The 17,212-nt window shown below is 38.4% G+C and overlaps 3 protein-coding genes across 3 annotated transcripts in view; all 3 read left to right on the forward strand.

Moving 5' to 3' along the window:
- The first annotated feature begins 1,042 nt into the window (after positions 1–1,042).
- On the forward strand, positions 1,043–2,536 carry LOC126766101 (uncharacterized). The gene is made up of 2 exons (XM_050483888.1): positions 1,043–2,018; positions 2,147–2,536. Exons 1-2 carry the CDS (start codon positions 1,043–1,045, stop codon positions 2,467–2,469), a joined length of 1,299 nt encoding a protein of 432 aa, XP_050339845.1. The 3' UTR covers positions 2,470–2,536.
- A 2,700-nt stretch (positions 2,537–5,236) lies between these two features.
- Positions 5,237–12,368, forward strand: LOC126766085 (aminopeptidase A). The gene is made up of 12 exons (XM_050483811.1): positions 5,237–5,396; positions 5,471–5,841; positions 6,856–7,003; positions 7,078–7,342; positions 7,449–7,619; positions 8,539–8,636; positions 8,726–9,162; positions 9,634–9,716; positions 9,806–9,933; positions 11,212–11,489; positions 11,570–11,848; positions 11,911–12,368. The coding sequence occupies exons 1-12, from the start codon at positions 5,310–5,312 to the stop codon at positions 12,278–12,280; spliced, it is 2,715 nt and encodes a 904-aa protein (XP_050339768.1). The 5' UTR covers positions 5,237–5,309; the 3' UTR covers positions 12,281–12,368.
- A 3,950-nt stretch (positions 12,369–16,318) lies between these two features.
- Positions 16,319–17,212, forward strand: part of LOC126764724 (uncharacterized) — a 38,220-nt gene continuing 37,326 nt past the window's right edge. Inside the window, exons 1-2 of the mRNA XM_050482387.1 lie at positions 16,319–16,693; positions 16,778–17,148. Coding sequence (XP_050338344.1) covers positions 16,412–16,693; positions 16,778–17,148 — 653 coding nt within the window. The 5' untranslated portion in view covers positions 16,319–16,411. The remainder of the gene's footprint in view (positions 16,694–16,777; positions 17,149–17,212) is intronic.

The raw sequence follows: 17,212 nt of genomic DNA on the forward strand, positions 1-17,212 counted from the left end.
GAACTTGTTCGCATATATACAGATAGACAGGATGGGCAGACGGACAGAGAGGCTGACATGGCTAAATCTTCTCAGCTCGTCCCGGAGTTCCAAACATCGTGGCAAACTTCAGGGTATAAAAATCGTTATCAATATTGTTCGGTATATAGTATGTTATAGTCTAAATAATCATATAGGAATCATAATAGGAATTTTGCTTCATTTACTTATTCTAATGAATATTTCTGGGTTATATATATTAGAATAAAGACCTACTTTTAACACTATTTACTCTATATAAATATCTCTTTAAATCTCTATTTATTTATACTGATCGATAGCCATTATCAGCAAGTGTCTAAAGCAGTTCTAAGGCGGCACCTTTTCAAACCAAACAATTAACGGTTGACTGCCAGCTACTGGAAAGCGATTCATATTAAATAGAAAGTGGAAAAGCAGAAAAATCTGTAGCAGGCAATGCTCACTGCACACAATTTCAGTAGGCTGAGAACCTAATTAGAATGAAAGTATGTGCAAATGTACAAGTATCTAGAGATATAGAGATAGAAGCTGGCGGTAAGTAGGTGTTCACGGCGTTGTGGTCAGTTGTGTGTTCCGTAAGCGGTTTGGCATCAAGTGACACTCTGCCACAATTTCTCGTCTCGCTATAAATAATTGCTAAGCCAATCTTGTAAATATAGTATATGTGGTTACTTTGTTGCTGCTCCTATTGTTGAACTCTTCATTGGCTGAACTAATCGAATTCTCGGTTAACGTCGACTGGAAATTCTAGAATCACCGCAGACGTGCAGTTTTATTTGGGTGAACATGTTGCCATACCTGCTTTCCCATAACAATTCGTTGGCTCTGCGGGCCTACGCCAATGCAATTGAATGCGAGTTAATAAAATGCTTGCCATTGCAGCGGCCAGCACATTTCTGCCTTGAATTCTGTTGCGTGAAGACGCTGTTGAGATAGTTAGTGGCAGCACTACTTGAGATAAAATTCTGCTGTGTTGGCGCTAAACGGCTAAGCGCTGGATATTCTTTTAATATTTGAGAAAATGTATGCGAAATTTCGTATATTGACATTGACATTGTTGGTGTGTGTGAATGTGAATCTGAAGGCGTTGAACGTGACGTGCACCGCCACTGAAGGTGAGCAAACAAATAGTGATCGGAATGTGGTAGTCCCCGCTGCGGTTGAAAACGACAACGAAGACATCGAAGTTGTTGCACAAACGGCGAACATAACAACTAATGTGGTTGCAACAACAAAAACATCGCCACCAAAAACAAGAGCACGTAGCATAGCGGATAACAACGACGATGACGACTTCGTTGCGCACAATTCGAAAGCAGCGCATGAGACACAGCTCAAAGACACTTCGCGTCCATTGAAGAATGTATTTCGTGGCGTCTACAAGAGCTACAAAAGCACTTACATGGGCAATGTCACATCGGCGGAATATAAGAAGCGTCTGATTGAGCGTCTAAATGCGGCCACCGCACATACACACATGAGCAGCGCCAAGCCGACGCTGGCGACGAAGCGCGCAGAACTGAGTGTGCTACACGAAAGACTCAAGAACGAAACTTTATTGCCGCGCGACACCGAAGTAGCGCCACTCGCGCCACCCGCACTTGACGGCGAAGCATTCAAAGCGAAATTAAAGGAAACGCTACGTAAACGCAAACGTAAATATCATCGCGCACATGCGAGCGCGAAGCGAGCAAAAACAAATCATCGGTACTCGAACGCAACAACCACAGACGCTGATAAGGTGTATGAGCGCGCAAGCCACAATAACAATAACAATAACAATGCAGCTAATAACATTAATGCGAACGAAACGCCACTTGAAAGCGCACAGCGCACACTTAACGGCACTTTCAGCGATAAGCATTATCGGTACACAATCGGACCCGGCGTCAATATGAGCTTTGATATGGTAAATGACATTGTTAATGTGAATTTGGATAGCGATAATCTGGCCGAAATAATGCGTGGGCGTTGGTTGAACGATAACAGCGAGGAGGGTGAGTAGCATAATTGATTAATCGATTTGCCATTAGTGTCCACGCTGTTTGATAATTTGGCAATTGTGTAATGATTACCTCAATTTAATTATCCCTCTCTTCATTTCTCTCTTTTTCTCACTCTGCAGGACGCGGCAAGAAGTACGACATGATCACCAAAGTGTTGCCACTCTTCGTGCTGCCATTCCTCATACAATCTGCCATTGTGCCATTTTTGGTCACCAAGTTGAAATTGTTGTTGGTGAAGTCCATATTGATTGGCAAATTGGCGATATTCCTGCTCATTTTGTCGGCGATCAAGAATGGCAATAAAACGGTGCAATCTTATGAAGTGGCACCATCTTATTGGGCTGGTGAACCGAGTCGGCGTTCGGAGTTGGCAGCGGCTGCTTCATCGTCCGCTTATAATGGTTATCGGGTGGAGGGTAAGCCAGCCGCTTGGATCAATTAACGAAATGAATTGCCTAAGAATTATGTTCATGTTTTTTTGTTGTTAATGAAATGGAAATTAAAAGATATATGTATGTGTTTGTTGTTTTTGATTTGTTAGTTGGATGTTTCGAAAAGTGTGGCGCATACTTTGAAAAATTTTATTTGAGATACGTTAGTGTTATCCATAGTTATATGGGAATCTCTCTGCTTAAGTATTGTCCGCAAATACCTTTATTATTGTTATTGCGTAGATGGGCAACTTGAACCACTTTTGAGATCATTTTTGCTATCTCTTTAGTAGAAATCTTGGGACAATGACACTTGCTGGTGGTCGAGTGTGGCTTCCAACACAGAAAAAAAAAATTGATACTTAAAGCCCTGTTAGATCTTAGTTTGTCTCTACTTTTCTTGTTATCTGTGTTGAGTGTCTTCGCTTTAACTGACAGAGTGCGGGTTCTGACTCCAAATGGGTGATGAACTTTATGAGAACCATTCTGATTGCAGAAAATCTCTTATTTTTTGTAGTAGAAAATTTGCATCAACTTCAGATTTTGAATAGTGATGGCCACACAAGATACCTTTTAGCAAGTGAAAGCTCTTAAACGGCTCATAAATGAACGCACTCTTGTGATGTTTCTACTTCTTTAAAATTCGAATTGTTTCGGTTCGACGAGTAACCTGTCAAGTCTGAAGAAAATTCTTGAGAATATCGTACATAAAGTAGCAGTTCGGTTTGTCTGGAAAATAATAGCCATTTCGCGTGACGTGCTTCTGTGAGTGGTGCAAGCCGAAAATGCAGCGTTCGTTAGAGTAGAAGCATGTGATTAAATTATATGTGAAAGACGTTTGATAACGTTATCACAGGTGACGAGTCATGGGTCTTCGAATATGATCCCGAGACAAAGAGGCAATGTTGCGAGTGGCACACGTCGGCCTCTCCTCGCCCAAAAAAGTGAAGAATGAGCAAAATCGAAAGTGAAAACAATGTTCATTGTCTTTTTGACATCCAAGGCATCGTTCACCATGAATTTGTTCCTTCTGGACAAACCGCCAGCGCCAAGTTTTACGTGGAAGTCCTCAAGAGACTCAAACGAAGGGTCAAACGGGTCCGACAAGACATCGCAGCCAATTGAAAGTTGCATCCCGACAACGCCCGGCTTACATCGCCTTTTTTATGAACAGCTACCTAACCAAGGCCGGTATCTCAACGCTTTCGCAGCCGCCCTACAGCCCAGATGTGGCCCCTTGCGTGAAAAGGCCGATGAAAGGCAAGCATTTTGAGACGATCCAAGCAGCATGCACCTTGACTTTCAAAGCTTCCGGAGAATGCCTTCCGTGACGTCTTCTGCCGTGCTGACAGCGCTGCATCGACGCAGAAGAAGCTTATTTTGAGAGTTTTTAAAGAATTGTGACGATTGTTTCAATAAATTTTTTTAAATCGACTCAATCCTATTACTTTCCGGACAAACCCTGTAGTCTAGTTCCATTAAATTGGCCATGGCGAAGACGTTGTCATGATAGAAGAGCCCTTTTCTTTTGCCAAATTGGGACGTTTCATCCTCATTAAGGCGTCGAATCAGCCCAATAATTCGTCGTACTGAAGCCCTGTAATCCTTTTGCCTTTTTTCAGATAGCTTGGACCACTTTTTGTAAGTCCTAGAAAACTATGGTCATCATCTTTCTAAGCCTTCATTGGTGCAGGTTCGCCGGGTGAAGTCCTTTGTTTTTGCTAGGTCCTTGTTTTCTACTGTGTGTCGTAATCAATTTTTCGTCAAAGGTCATGAAACGACACAGAAACTCTTTTGGCTTGGACTTAAACAGAAATAAAGACTGTCGTGAAGTGGCTTCATCTTTTGCGCTTGTTTTGAGTGGTAAATTGTGGCAACCATTGGCTTTTTACGATGTCTTTTGGCTCATCTTCAGTTGTTGGTCTGCCAAGACGAGATCGCAGACTTTTGTCATGTTGTCTTCCATGGTGGTCATTTTTCGGGCAGCTGGGAGTGACTCATTTAAAACCGACGGCAGACCACGTTCATCTCTCTCGTTTTTTGACGGTGCTCTAGAAGGAAAATAATCATTGTATACAGCATCCAAGCGTTCTTTTCTTTCAAAAACATGAATCGTAGCTAAGAACAATATTTATTTTTTTAAATCCGAGGGCGCGTCCGCTACCATACGTGTTCAAAATATAACTATGAATCCGATTCGGTGGAAGCAGTAGCCGTCTGCAAGAAGTAAGATAGTATATTTCATTTGCGATAGTGACGCAGCTGGGTTAGGTACTTATCGGTCCGCTCTCGTTCTTACTAGAAATGATTCCCAATATTATAGTTTTATCTCAAAATGTAACTTCACACCAAACTTATTTTTGTCATCTTCACAGTGTTAGTGATCATAGAAAGCTTATCACATATATGCAACTATTAATCACTCACTATCAGATTAGTTAAGTTTATAATCGAGAGTGACCAAAAAAAATAATTTATGGAATCTTATCGTTATTTATTGTTCATAAAAGATTACAATGTCAATAATAAACGATTAGTTTTATTATAAGTCATGTTGCAAGTCAAAAAAACCCATTAACAGCGGATACCACGATATATCTAGATAGCAACCCTCAGCCCAATAAACTACTTAAGTGTACATATTTGGTTGACTAATTCTATTGTCCCAATCGATTTGCTATGCATATAATAATGAGAGATTAGATTGGTAATCTCCAGTTTGAACATCGTAAAAAAATTTAATGCTCGCGCAATGAGTGCTCAGATCTTACACGAACAGTTTCAACTTGAACGTAGGCGTTAGCGGATCACGGCACTCCGCTAGAATACCTACTAAATAGAGAAAAGCAAAATGTTAATCAAATATTTGACTTTAGTCCTGCTGGGCTTAACCTTGTCCACGCAGTTCGTCGTGCAGGCAGCGGACGAAACTGAAACTGTGAGCTTGCAACAACAAAATACGAAAACTTTTAGTGTCTGATTTTTGTTTCTTGTATGTGTGTGTAAATATAGATTAACTACAGATTGCCCGACAGCATAAATCCGGTCCACTATGATCTTTATCTGCATCCGGATATCGAGACGGGCAACTTCTCCGGTCAAGTGGTCATACAAGTGACCACCGTGACAGCCATCACGGAAATTGTGCTGCATTCGAATAACTTAGAGATCAGCAATGTTTATTTGTCAAATACGAACAATCCCACTGTTTTTGTAAAGAACTATTCATTGGACTCGGTGCGCGAGTTCTTGGTGATCGAATTGAGTGAGGAGTTGGCAGCTGGGCTCACCTTCAGGGTTGGCATATTGTTTGGCGGCAGTATGGCTGGTAAAATTGTTGGACTTTATAGTTCGTCGTATACTAAGGCGGATAAATCGAAGAAGTAAGTGCGCTAGAAATAGGTTATGTAAAAATATAAAGCAGATAAATTTAGAATTATACCTTAAAATTGAGAAAAAAGGGATTTTGAAGCTAATATTAAATTCTCCTTGTAGTTTCGATGCTACTTCAATGTATATTTTATAATAATCCGGTGTTTCCCTGTTCCTAAGAGTCCTTTTAAAAGCATACATGTTTGAAGTTAGCAAAAATGTAATTTTTAGTTTAAATTGGTTCATAACTCGGCTATGAACGCGTAAGCGGTGTCTACGCTAATAAAGAACAAGGTTCGTACATATCGAAAATGAAGGTTGTGGAGGTTCTACCAATGCTGATAAAATGTTTTTTGTATAATCTAATAAAGAACAATGTTCGTACATATTGAAAATGAAAGTTGCACTGGAAATTTCAGCGATTTCGTACACTAGTTGAAGGACCAAAGGACCGTTGAATGTCTTTTATACATTCAGGGTCTTTATGCTGTTGTTGGAATGGCATGAACATTTTTTAAGTAGTTTTTAGAGGAAAAAACGGATCAAGTCGGATAAGAAGAATGCTATGATTGATTCTCCATCCTTTAAAAATCTTTTTTAGATATTTTCAAATGAGTCTTTACTAAATATTCTATATACTTATTCAGAAGTAGCGCTGATACCACATTTTTCAGTATTAGAATTTTCAATGATTTCATACGAAATAATGAAATCGGTTTTATTAAACAGCAGCGACTTGACTAAGCAAAACTCGCTTAGAAAATTTATTATAACTAAAATAAACTTTTGTTTAAAACTTAATAATAATTAACGTCGAACAATGCAGCTTCCTAACACAAAAGCTGTATTCGTAAGTAAAGCTAACAAATAAGTAAGCGATGAGTATGCGAATAACCAAACCTTGCCACTTCGGTAAAGTGTAAAAATTTAACGGGTCATAAACTTTGGTTCCTAAAAACTAAGAATATATGTATTTAGATTCAATTTTTTTTATTTATCCATTTTCTTTCCACCGCCGCACGTAGAGTCATAGCCACCTCTAAATTTGAGCCAACATACGCACGTCAAGCTTTCCCCTGCTTTGATGAACCCGCGAAGAAGGCGAATTTTACCGTTACATTGGTCACGCCCTCAGAGGGAGACTACCATGCGCTCTCAAATATGGATATTCTGGTAAGTACAGAATACAAGTGAAATTTTTTTAATGACCACATACAAATTTTTGCTTCACTTCTGCTTCTTCTTAGAATGAATCCTATCAGGGCAAATATACTGAGGTTTACTTCAACACGAGCGTACCGATGAGCACATATCTGGCATGTTTCATCATTTCGGATTTTACATATAAATCGGCGGCTATCGAAACTAACGACATTGGCGTGCCATTTACCTTGCGTGTCTTTGCGACCCCTGAACAAATTGATAAAGTCGATTTTGCGTTAGAAGTTGGCAAAGGTGTTATGGAATTCTATATACAATATTTCCAAATTGAATATCCATTGCCGAAAATGGGTAAGCAGTTTAGTTTATATCATTCATATATGTCAATAAAACTTCTATGTTGAGTTTTATTTTTAATTTTTAATTTACTTCTTATTGCTTTGTCGCTTATTTGTAGATATGATCGCTATACCGGACTTTGTATCTGGCGCTATGGAACACTGGGGCCTGGTGACTTATCGGGAAACCGCCTTGTTGTACGATGAGAATACTAGTTCGTCAGCAAATCGTCAAAGTATAGCACAAGTTATTGCACATGAGTTCTCTCATATGTGGTTCGGAAATTTGGGTATGTGCGAGTATTTCTTTACCTTAGTTCAAATGGATTTAAAATTTAGTTATCAATCGTGTTCTGAATACTAGTTAAAGTTAGATCCTTCATTTGTTTAGCTATTTATTTTATATAAATATGCCCACTGAATCTTTATAGGTACCGAATACCTTACCGAAACCTAACACCGAATACCATAGATTCGAATTGAGACTCTGCAGTTTTTTCTGGATGAAATGAGAGCTCTTGCTTCGCTTCAGGTTGCTCTTGGTCCCAAATACGGCAATTTTTCTTGTTTACATACCTATCGCTGAAAAAAATTTGGCTCGAATTTTTCTTGTTTTTCAAAAGTCAATGAGCGATATGTCGCTGGGAAAAATTTGCGCTTCAAAAATGCAGATCTTCTTGGAACTTAAACTCTCGACGCAAAATGCCAATCGTTCCAGAATTGCGCGAACGGCGAATGACTCTGCACGGTTTTCGTGTACACTCTCAGGTCTACGGTGCTATATTTGTTCAGTCGTGCAATATTATCCAATCGAATATTATCTAATAATGGATCTGCATCTCAAAATGGGATATGGTGTTACGAATAGTATGCACGGCAGGGCCGATTATGTTGACCATAAGTTGAGCGAAGTGATCTAATCAAGCTCTTATATGAAAACTTTTTCATTTGACGAGATATATCCAAAGAAAACAGATCTCCAGATCACTATAATATAAAGCTGTCTTACAAACTGAACGATTCTGTTTGGAAAATTTCTAGTATTTGACAAATTATATTCACGATTATACTATAATCTCCGAGTAAATTGTACAGTTTGGACCACTATAGCAAATTGCTTAGTTTTTGTTTTAATTCTTCCAGGAATCTTAACTATCTAGTAAATCTATTATATTTTCATTGCTACTTTTCGTTTTCTTTCTTTCACAGTTACAATGCAATGGTGGAACGATTTATGGCTAAATGAGGGTTTCGCCAGATATATGGAAAACAAAGGCATAAATGCCATATATCCGGAGTGGCAAATGGTAACATTTTTTCATTCTTGCAGATTTCCCATTTAAATAGAATAGAATTATAGTAAATTTATAAAACTTGTCTCTTTTTTACTTCACAGCTTGATCAATTTATTGTCGTACGTTTACACGATGTTCTCATACTGGATGCAACCTTGGGTTCGCATCCCATCGTACAGACTGTCGAGAGTCCCGCTGAGATAACGGAAATATTTGATACGATCACATATGGCAAAGGTGCTTCGATTATACGCATGTTGGAAGACTTTATTGGCGCTGATAATTTCCAAAAAGCTGTCTCAAATTACTTGAACGAATTTAAATTTAACAATGCTGTGACCGAAGATTTCTTAAATGAAGTACAAAAACTGATTACCGATATTGATGTGAAATCAATTTTGCAAACTTGGACGGTGCAAATGGGTTTCCCTGTTGTTAATGTTGAGCAGTTGTCCACAACGCAATATCGCCTAACACAAAAACGCTTCTTTTCAAATCCCAACGATTACAGTTCGCAAGTCGATGATTCACCCTACAAGTAAGTAATGATAGATTTGAAAGTATTTTTTATATATCTATGATTATTTAATGAATGGAGATGAGGACGGTAAAACTTAACCGTATAGCTTAGAGAGATCTATTTGAGTTACGACTTTTCTTGGTTAGCAAGAAGTTAGTTAGTCCACTATGATTAAAGTATATTGGGTTACATGGTGTCTCTCCTTGTGATTTAAATAACAGAAGCTTTTTTATTGTGGTTAGCCCTTAGGCAAAGACCTGTAGAATATGTATTTCGGTTAAAGGGCAAATCTTCAAATTTATGTATTTATGTTTAAGAAGTTAGTTTTATTCTTTACAAAAGCTTACGGTTTTAAGGGAGTGTCATGTTCCTTTAAACGTTGATCGATAACACATTACCCTTGCAATCACGTTTAGATTATAATTGTAAACATCTGTAGTATAATTATTATTTTATTTATTTCATTAAAACTTGTTTTATTTATTTTAGTTATACTTGGTCAATACCGATCACCATATTAGTAAATGATCTCCCTGTCCAGCGTGCATGGTTCTTACACAATTCCACATATCGTAAGTGCTTAGATTTGATTAAATTTATGCATATGCATAAGTATATATTTACACATTCATAAACGACTGATTTTCACTTATCATTTTAGTTGATATCACCCTTGATACGCCGCCGCAATGGATCAAGTTCAATACTGACCAAGTGGGATTGTATCGTGTAAATTATCCAGATGAATTGTGGAAAAATTTAGCCAACGAATTATTATCGGATCCATCGGTAAGTTAAAATATGTATGTTTAAATAGAATTTTCTAACCGCAATGTAGGGTAAGACGCAAGCTCAAAAAGCAAGGTCATTATTTTTATCTTTTTCTGATTCTTATTTTTTCTTAAGATGGCAAATGTTCCACAATCTATCTATTGTATAAGTAACAAGTCAATTGAAAAGTCTCCGGCCCACTATATTAAAACATATTTTTTTTGGCAAAATTGGTTTCTTATTCCACATAGTTCTCTTCACGCTAATATACTGATTACAGCGATCCTTCAACTTTCGATATCATTTCTGCAATACTCTTTTGTCCCTTGTTTCAAAACAGGCTTCAGTTGCCTTTTCATTCCACGAAAATTTCTTCCCAACGAACATACTTTTGAGATCTGAGAACAGCAAATAGTCACTGGCCGCCAGATCTGGAGAATACGGTGGATACGGAAGCAATTCGAAGTCCAATTCATAGATTTTTGCCATCGTTTTCGCTGATTTGTGAAACGATGCATTGTCTTGTTGAAATTTTTTTCATCAAATGCGGCCATTTCGTTCTTCAAACATCCTAAACACTAAGTATAAGTCACTGTTGACGGACTTTCCTTTTTTAAAGTAGTCAATAATAATTATTCCATGCGAATCCCAAAACCTGAAAAATTGTCAGCCGACTGTTGCGTTTTTCTACACTTTGGAGCGTGTTCATCGTGTGCAGTCCACTCGGTTGACTGTCGATTGAACTTCGGGGTGAATTGATGGAACCATGTTTCATCCATTGTCACATATCGACGTAAAAACTCGGGTTTATTACACTTGAACATCTTCAAACACCGCTCTGAATCATCAATCCACTTTGTCCAGAGTTTTCTCATATTCAAATAATTGTGAATGATACGACGTAACCAAGACTCTTTTCTCGTTAAAGAACTTTTCTAAACAAGAACTTAACTGACAGATCGCTGCAAAATAGACATTGAGAAAACGGCACCTGGAGTGCTTGCTGTCTCCAACAATTTCACTTTACGGTCATAAAAAATTATTTTGTGGACTTTTTTGAAGTTTTCGAGGGTGACAACTTCTTTTGGGCGCCCACTGCGTTCACCGTCCTCGGTGCTCATTTTCCTAACCTTAGCATACCAAGCTAAATCCACCATCAAGGATTTACCTCGGACAGTGTCCAGAAACTCGTCATCAAGCCAATGCTTTTTCTCCTCAAAAAGCAATGTTTTATGAATACTTTAAATTCCTTTTTATCCATTTTTGGTTAACGTTTACATTTATCTATCATCTTAGACTTTTAGCAGAGGCGATCGTGCTCATCTACTCAATGATGCCTTCTCATTAGCCGATGCCACACAGCTATCCTATGATATAGCGCTTGATTTGACCAAATATTTAGTTAACGAGCGAGATTATATACCGTGGCGAGTGGTGGTGACAAAATTACTCTCACTCAAAAGCGCGCTAATGTACTCGGAAACCTATATAAATTTCAAACAGTATGCGCGTCAATTAATAACGCCAATCTATGAAGAACTTGGCTGGGAACTAGGCGAAGACCATCTGGAAAAGTAAGCACTCCTCTGTGTTAATAATTTTACAAAATATATTTACGTGTATGTTATACACGTTATTCTTTCAACTCCGACAGTCGTTTTCGCTCAATGGTGCTCAGTGCAGCCTGCTCGCTTGGGGTCGAAGCCTGCTTGCAAGACGCCGCAGTACATTTTAAAGCATGGCTAGCTAATCCAACCGTACGACCACATCCGGATTTACGCGAAACCGTCTACTACTATGGCATGATGACGGTTGGAGATGAGAGCTCTTGGGATGCTATGTATGAGCTTTTCGTCGCTGAGGAGGATGCTACTGAAAAGTTGAAACTAATGAATGGCTTAGCGGCAGTACAGGTGCCTTGGATCTTAAGCGCGTAACTATTTATACTTGATGATTTGCTTATAGTTTTTTTCTTAATTTTTTGCTTAATTTTAGTTACATCACTCTCGGTTGGTCCGAGGACGTTGTGCGCGGTCAAGATTACTTTAATTTCTTGATCTATATAGCAAGTAATCCAGTGGGTGAGCCGCTTGTCTGGGAATTTGTGCGCGAGGAATGGCCCACTTTGGTGGCGCGTTTCGGTATCAATGAGCGCACTTTGGGTAATTTAATACCATCAATTACTGCTAGATTCGATACGCAAACCAAACTGGAAGATATGGAATTTTTCTTTGCTAAATACCCAGAGGCGGGTGCAGGCGCTGCGGCGCGTGTGCGTGCGCAGGAGACCGTTAAGAACAATATTGAATGGCTGAAGAATAACGACAAAGTTATTGCCAATTGGCTGGAAAACAACTTATCATAAATGTTCAGAAGACTTTTGAAATATCTTTTCAACTTTGCTTTGTTAAAGTTCTTTAGTATTAATAGAAAGTTTCGACAAAAGTTTTAAAGATTTAAAATTTTATCATTTTATCTTATTTCTTTTTACTCTGAAAGTTATGTTGTGACTCATTTCATTAAATCCAATATTAATCCCTTAACTAACACAACATAGAAGGGGTCGAAGTACTCTTCAAATTTGCTGATGCAAATGATGATTGTAAATCAGATTTCAAATATAATTAATGCTGCTCTCGCATCTTTAATGACTGATTGGAGGCTGATAAGCTATGCGTCCGTAACTACCCGCACTTTAACATGTTTATTGTGTTCCTATCTTTAAAGATAAGCGTAAAGATTTATTAAAATGTTAGTACTCTATCAGAAATAGCAAGTGCGATTAATTGGATCGAAGTTTATGGATTTTATTCATAAAAATATGTATCAAAAGTATTATGTAGGAATTCATAGCTGATAGTGGAGTTCTTTGCTAATAAACCAGAAAGATAAGATATTTGACATTTATTTTCAGTAAGGTTTGCCATTTCATCATGGAAAGATATACGATCCAACAATGAGTCGAAAATATTCAAATTTACTTCCGAAATTCGGAGTCAGTGGCCACAACTTTAAGAGCGAGTTTCTCAATAAGAGCGCTACAAAAGTTTTTTTTTAGAACGAAATAATTTTTCCAAGTGCTCTGATGACTGGAAATTTCGTAGGCATAAGTGTATTGCAGCGGGAGGGGATTACTTTGAAGGAAATGAAATGGACAAAGTTCACCTTTCAACTTGATCACAGTTGTATATAAATATAAATGTATTTAATAACAGCATATTTTCTGATGGTCAGAATAGTAGAGTCCTGTGGCCGTCTCCAGCAGCTTGGTTAATGTAGATCACACTTTGACAATCCCAGGAAACGATGACTACACATTTTCGGTCTGTAAGAAACTCTTTGTCATTTTTAAAGAAGATGCAAAGGTTAAAATCCACTTCTTTCACTGATCTTTGCGTTTAGCAGTGGATCAATTTTTCATCAACAGTAACGAAGCGTTGCTGAAATTATTTTCGATTGCAGTTAAATAGTGTCAATAACTGTTTTGAAGTAGTCTCGCGCTTACCATTGGTGCTAGTAGTGAACAAATATGAGACATGTCGCGTCGAAAGCTTTATCAATCTCAATATTTCACGCACCTACGTAAACGTTTTCGGGGCAAATCACTTAGGTACGACTACGTTGAAATTTGCTTGAGGGTAGTTAACGTAGATATTATAGGATAATATTCGACCGAATAGACCTCGACCAGCTCGCAGCAACTCGGACTGACGTATGGAACGACTTGGCGTATTTTACGTCGAGATCTTAAATTGAAAGCGTATAAAATACAGCTTGTGCAAGAACTGAAGCCGCTCGAGCTTAACAAGCGAACACGCTTCGCTCTATTAGCTCGTGAAAAGTTTCAAGATCCGACGTTTTTGAGGTCCATTTCTGGTTCAATGTCGATGTAAACAGCAAAATTGACGCGTTTAGGACGAAGAGTAAGCGGAAGAGATTCAAGAGCTATCATTTCATTCAGAAAAAGCAACGGTTTGGTGTGGTTTGAGGGCCGGTGGAATCATCGGCCCATATTTCTTCTAAAATGATGCCGGTGAGAACATAATCGACCGGCGACCGTTATTGCGCTTTGATAACCGACTATTTGATGCTTGAAATCGAAGCTCGTGATCTCGGAGACATTTGGTTTCAACGATGCGGCGCTACTTCCCACACATCGCATTAATCAAGGGATTTATTGAGAGAACACTTCGGTGAGCAGATAACTTCACGTTGTGGGCCGGTCGATTGACCACCAAGGTAATGTGATATCACACCGTTACACTTTTTCCTGTGACGATAAAGTCTATGCGAACAATCCCGCTTTGATTCAGGTCTTGGAGCAAAACATCGCGCGTGTCATTCGCTACTTACGAGTCAAAATGCTCGAACGAGTCATAGAAAATTAAACTCAACGGATGGGCCATCTCAGATGCAGTCGCCACCAACATTTGAAAGAGTTAATCTTCAAAAAATTAATGTTAAATAATTTTCTTTCGAATGATAATAAACACTCACTATTGCTAATGAAGTTGTTGTGTGTTTTCTTTAAAAATGTAGGGAATTTCGAAATGTATCACCTTTTATTTACGGTTTGAAAAATAATTATATTTCTTTTGCCAAAGCCACCCTTGCGCGTTGTGGCTAATTATTTGGCGGACCGCTCTCGTACTACTTGAAAGGAAAACAAGTAAGGAAGGGCTAAGTTCGGGTGTCACCGAACATTTTATACTCTCGCATGATAAAGTGATAATCGAGATTTCATTATACGTCATTTATATATTTTTCAAATACCGTATTTTTGTAAAGTTTTATTCCGCTATCATCATTGGTTCCTAATGTATACATATATATTATACAGAGAAGGCATCAGATAGAATTCGAAATAGCGTTATATTGGAAGAAGGCGTGGTTGTGAACCGATTTCACCCATATTTCGTACATGTCATCAGGGTGTTAAGAAAATATTATATACCGAATTTCATTGAAATCGGTCTAGTAGTTCCTGAGATATGGTTTTTGGTCCATAAGTGGGCGAGGCCACGCCCATTTTCAATTTTAAAAAAAGCCTGGGTGCAGCTTTCTTCTGCCATTTCTTCCGTAAAATTTAGTGTTTCTGACGTTTTTTGTTAGTCGGTTAACGGACTTTTAGTGATTTTCAACATAACCTTTGTATGGGAGGTGGGCGTGGTTATTATCCGATTTCTTCCATTTTTGAACTGTATATAGAAATGCCTGAAGAAAACGACTCTGTAGAGTTTGGTTGACATAGCTATAGTAGTTTATGAGATATGTACAAAAAACTTAGTAGGGGGCGGGGCCACGCCCACTTTTTCCAAAAAATGGCGTCCAAATATGCCCCTAATGCGATCCTTTGTGCCAAATTTCACTTTAATATCTTTATTTATGGCTTAGTTAGGACACTTTATAGGTTTTCGGTTTCCGCCATTTTGTGGGCGTGGCAGTTGGCCGATTTTGCCCATCTTTGAACTTAACCTTCTTATGGAGCCAAGGAATACGTGTACCAAGTTTCATCATGATATCTCAATTTTTACTCAAGTTACAGCTTGCACGGACGGACGGACGGACAGACGGACGGACGGACAGACAGACATCCGGATTTCGACTCTACTCGTCACCCTGATCACTTTGGTATATATAACCCTATATCTGACTCTTTTAGTTTTAGGACTTACAAACAACCGTTATGTGAACAAAACTATAATACTCTCCTTAGCAACATTGTTGCGAGAGTATAACAAAGCGGAGTGCCACTATAGCAAGAAGCGTGAACTGTGAAAAATTAGTTTTTTTTGCGATCAACTATAGTTAAGTAATTGTTTATAATTTTAGGTGGAGTTGTCTTGAATACAGTAATCATAACAGTTTGCACTACTTCTGTATCAAATGGATTAGAAAACCAGCACAAACTAGCACAAACGGTATTAATGTATGTATTACTACTATCTTTAACGGTTTATTAGATGATATCGGTTAATAAATGATATATAGATGAAATAAATGATAACCAGTTATATGCGAAAAAGACAGCTGATATACAAATAGATTATCAGTTTAACAACTATATAGTAGCGCTCATTAATAACTCTATAGAGGGATTTTCAATAACGAAAATTAACTGTTATCAGCTATTTAGAAATATTTATGACAGATACGCGATATTATGCAGGTTTTCGTAATAAATTAGCTTCGATGTATTCATCTTATTTTCGCGCATTTTTATATAGCAACATACTGCTACTACACATGTGTAGATACCTACAAATATATACGGTCCTACTCTTATAAAATCAGTGATTAGATTAAGTATGCTGTCTTGATAAAATGCAATAGCGCGCAGATAACGGCAGACGTACTTACGAACATGTGTCTGGGCATAAGCGCAATTGCTCTCACAACAAGATACAGTTACGGCTAAGCAGCCGTAAGTGAAGGTTGTGCGAAGCAAAGTTAACAAGTATTTATAAGTCGCCGACAAGGATAGTGCGCGACAAACATGATTATTACGACCAAATTGGTAGCGATATGCTTGGGCTTAGCCCTTGTCGCTTTCACGACGTCCACGATCGTTTTGGCTGTGCAGAAGGCGAATTTGCAAGATGAACTGGATGCGCTGAAAGACTCTCTCACCACCACCACCACCACTACAACAACTACTGTGGTTACTCCCACCACAGCGAGTACAAGCAGTCAGCCAGCAACAACACCAACTACAACTATTCCCGCTGTAACTACAACAACCGCATTACCTGATACTACAACAACGGCGCCGGAAATTGTAAGTCCTTAATTGCAATGATTATTACTTTTGAGTTTGTGATTACATTGTGTGTGTATGTGTTTTTGCGATATGCTCATCTAGATCGACTATAGACTGCCCGACAGCGTTTTTCCCATCAACTATAATCTTTATCTGCATCCGGATATCGAGACGGGCAACTTTACCGGCCAAATGCTCATACGCGTGAACACCACCAGAAGTATTGACAAAATTGTATTGCATTCCAGCAAACTGGTGATCAACAATGTGTATTTGTCGAGTACAAACAATCCAACTGTCTATGTGAAGAACTATTACCTGGACTTGGTGCGTGAATTCTTAGTGATCGAATTGAGCGAAGAGTTGCCGGCTGAACGTGCCTTCTATGTTGGCATACTGTTTGAGGGCACTATGGCTGGTAAAATTGTTGGACTCTATAGTTCATCGTATCTGAAGGCGGATAATACGCGAAAGTAAGTATGCGCCTACTGAAAGATTGGTGCGTTCTTATAATTAAATTCGTGTAATTACAAAAAT

Source organism: Bactrocera neohumeralis, chromosome 2 (genome assembly GCF_024586455.1).
Source record: "Bactrocera neohumeralis isolate Rockhampton chromosome 2, APGP_CSIRO_Bneo_wtdbg2-racon-allhic-juicebox.fasta_v2, whole genome shotgun sequence".
NCBI lineage: Eukaryota > Metazoa > Arthropoda > Insecta > Diptera > Tephritidae > Bactrocera > Bactrocera neohumeralis.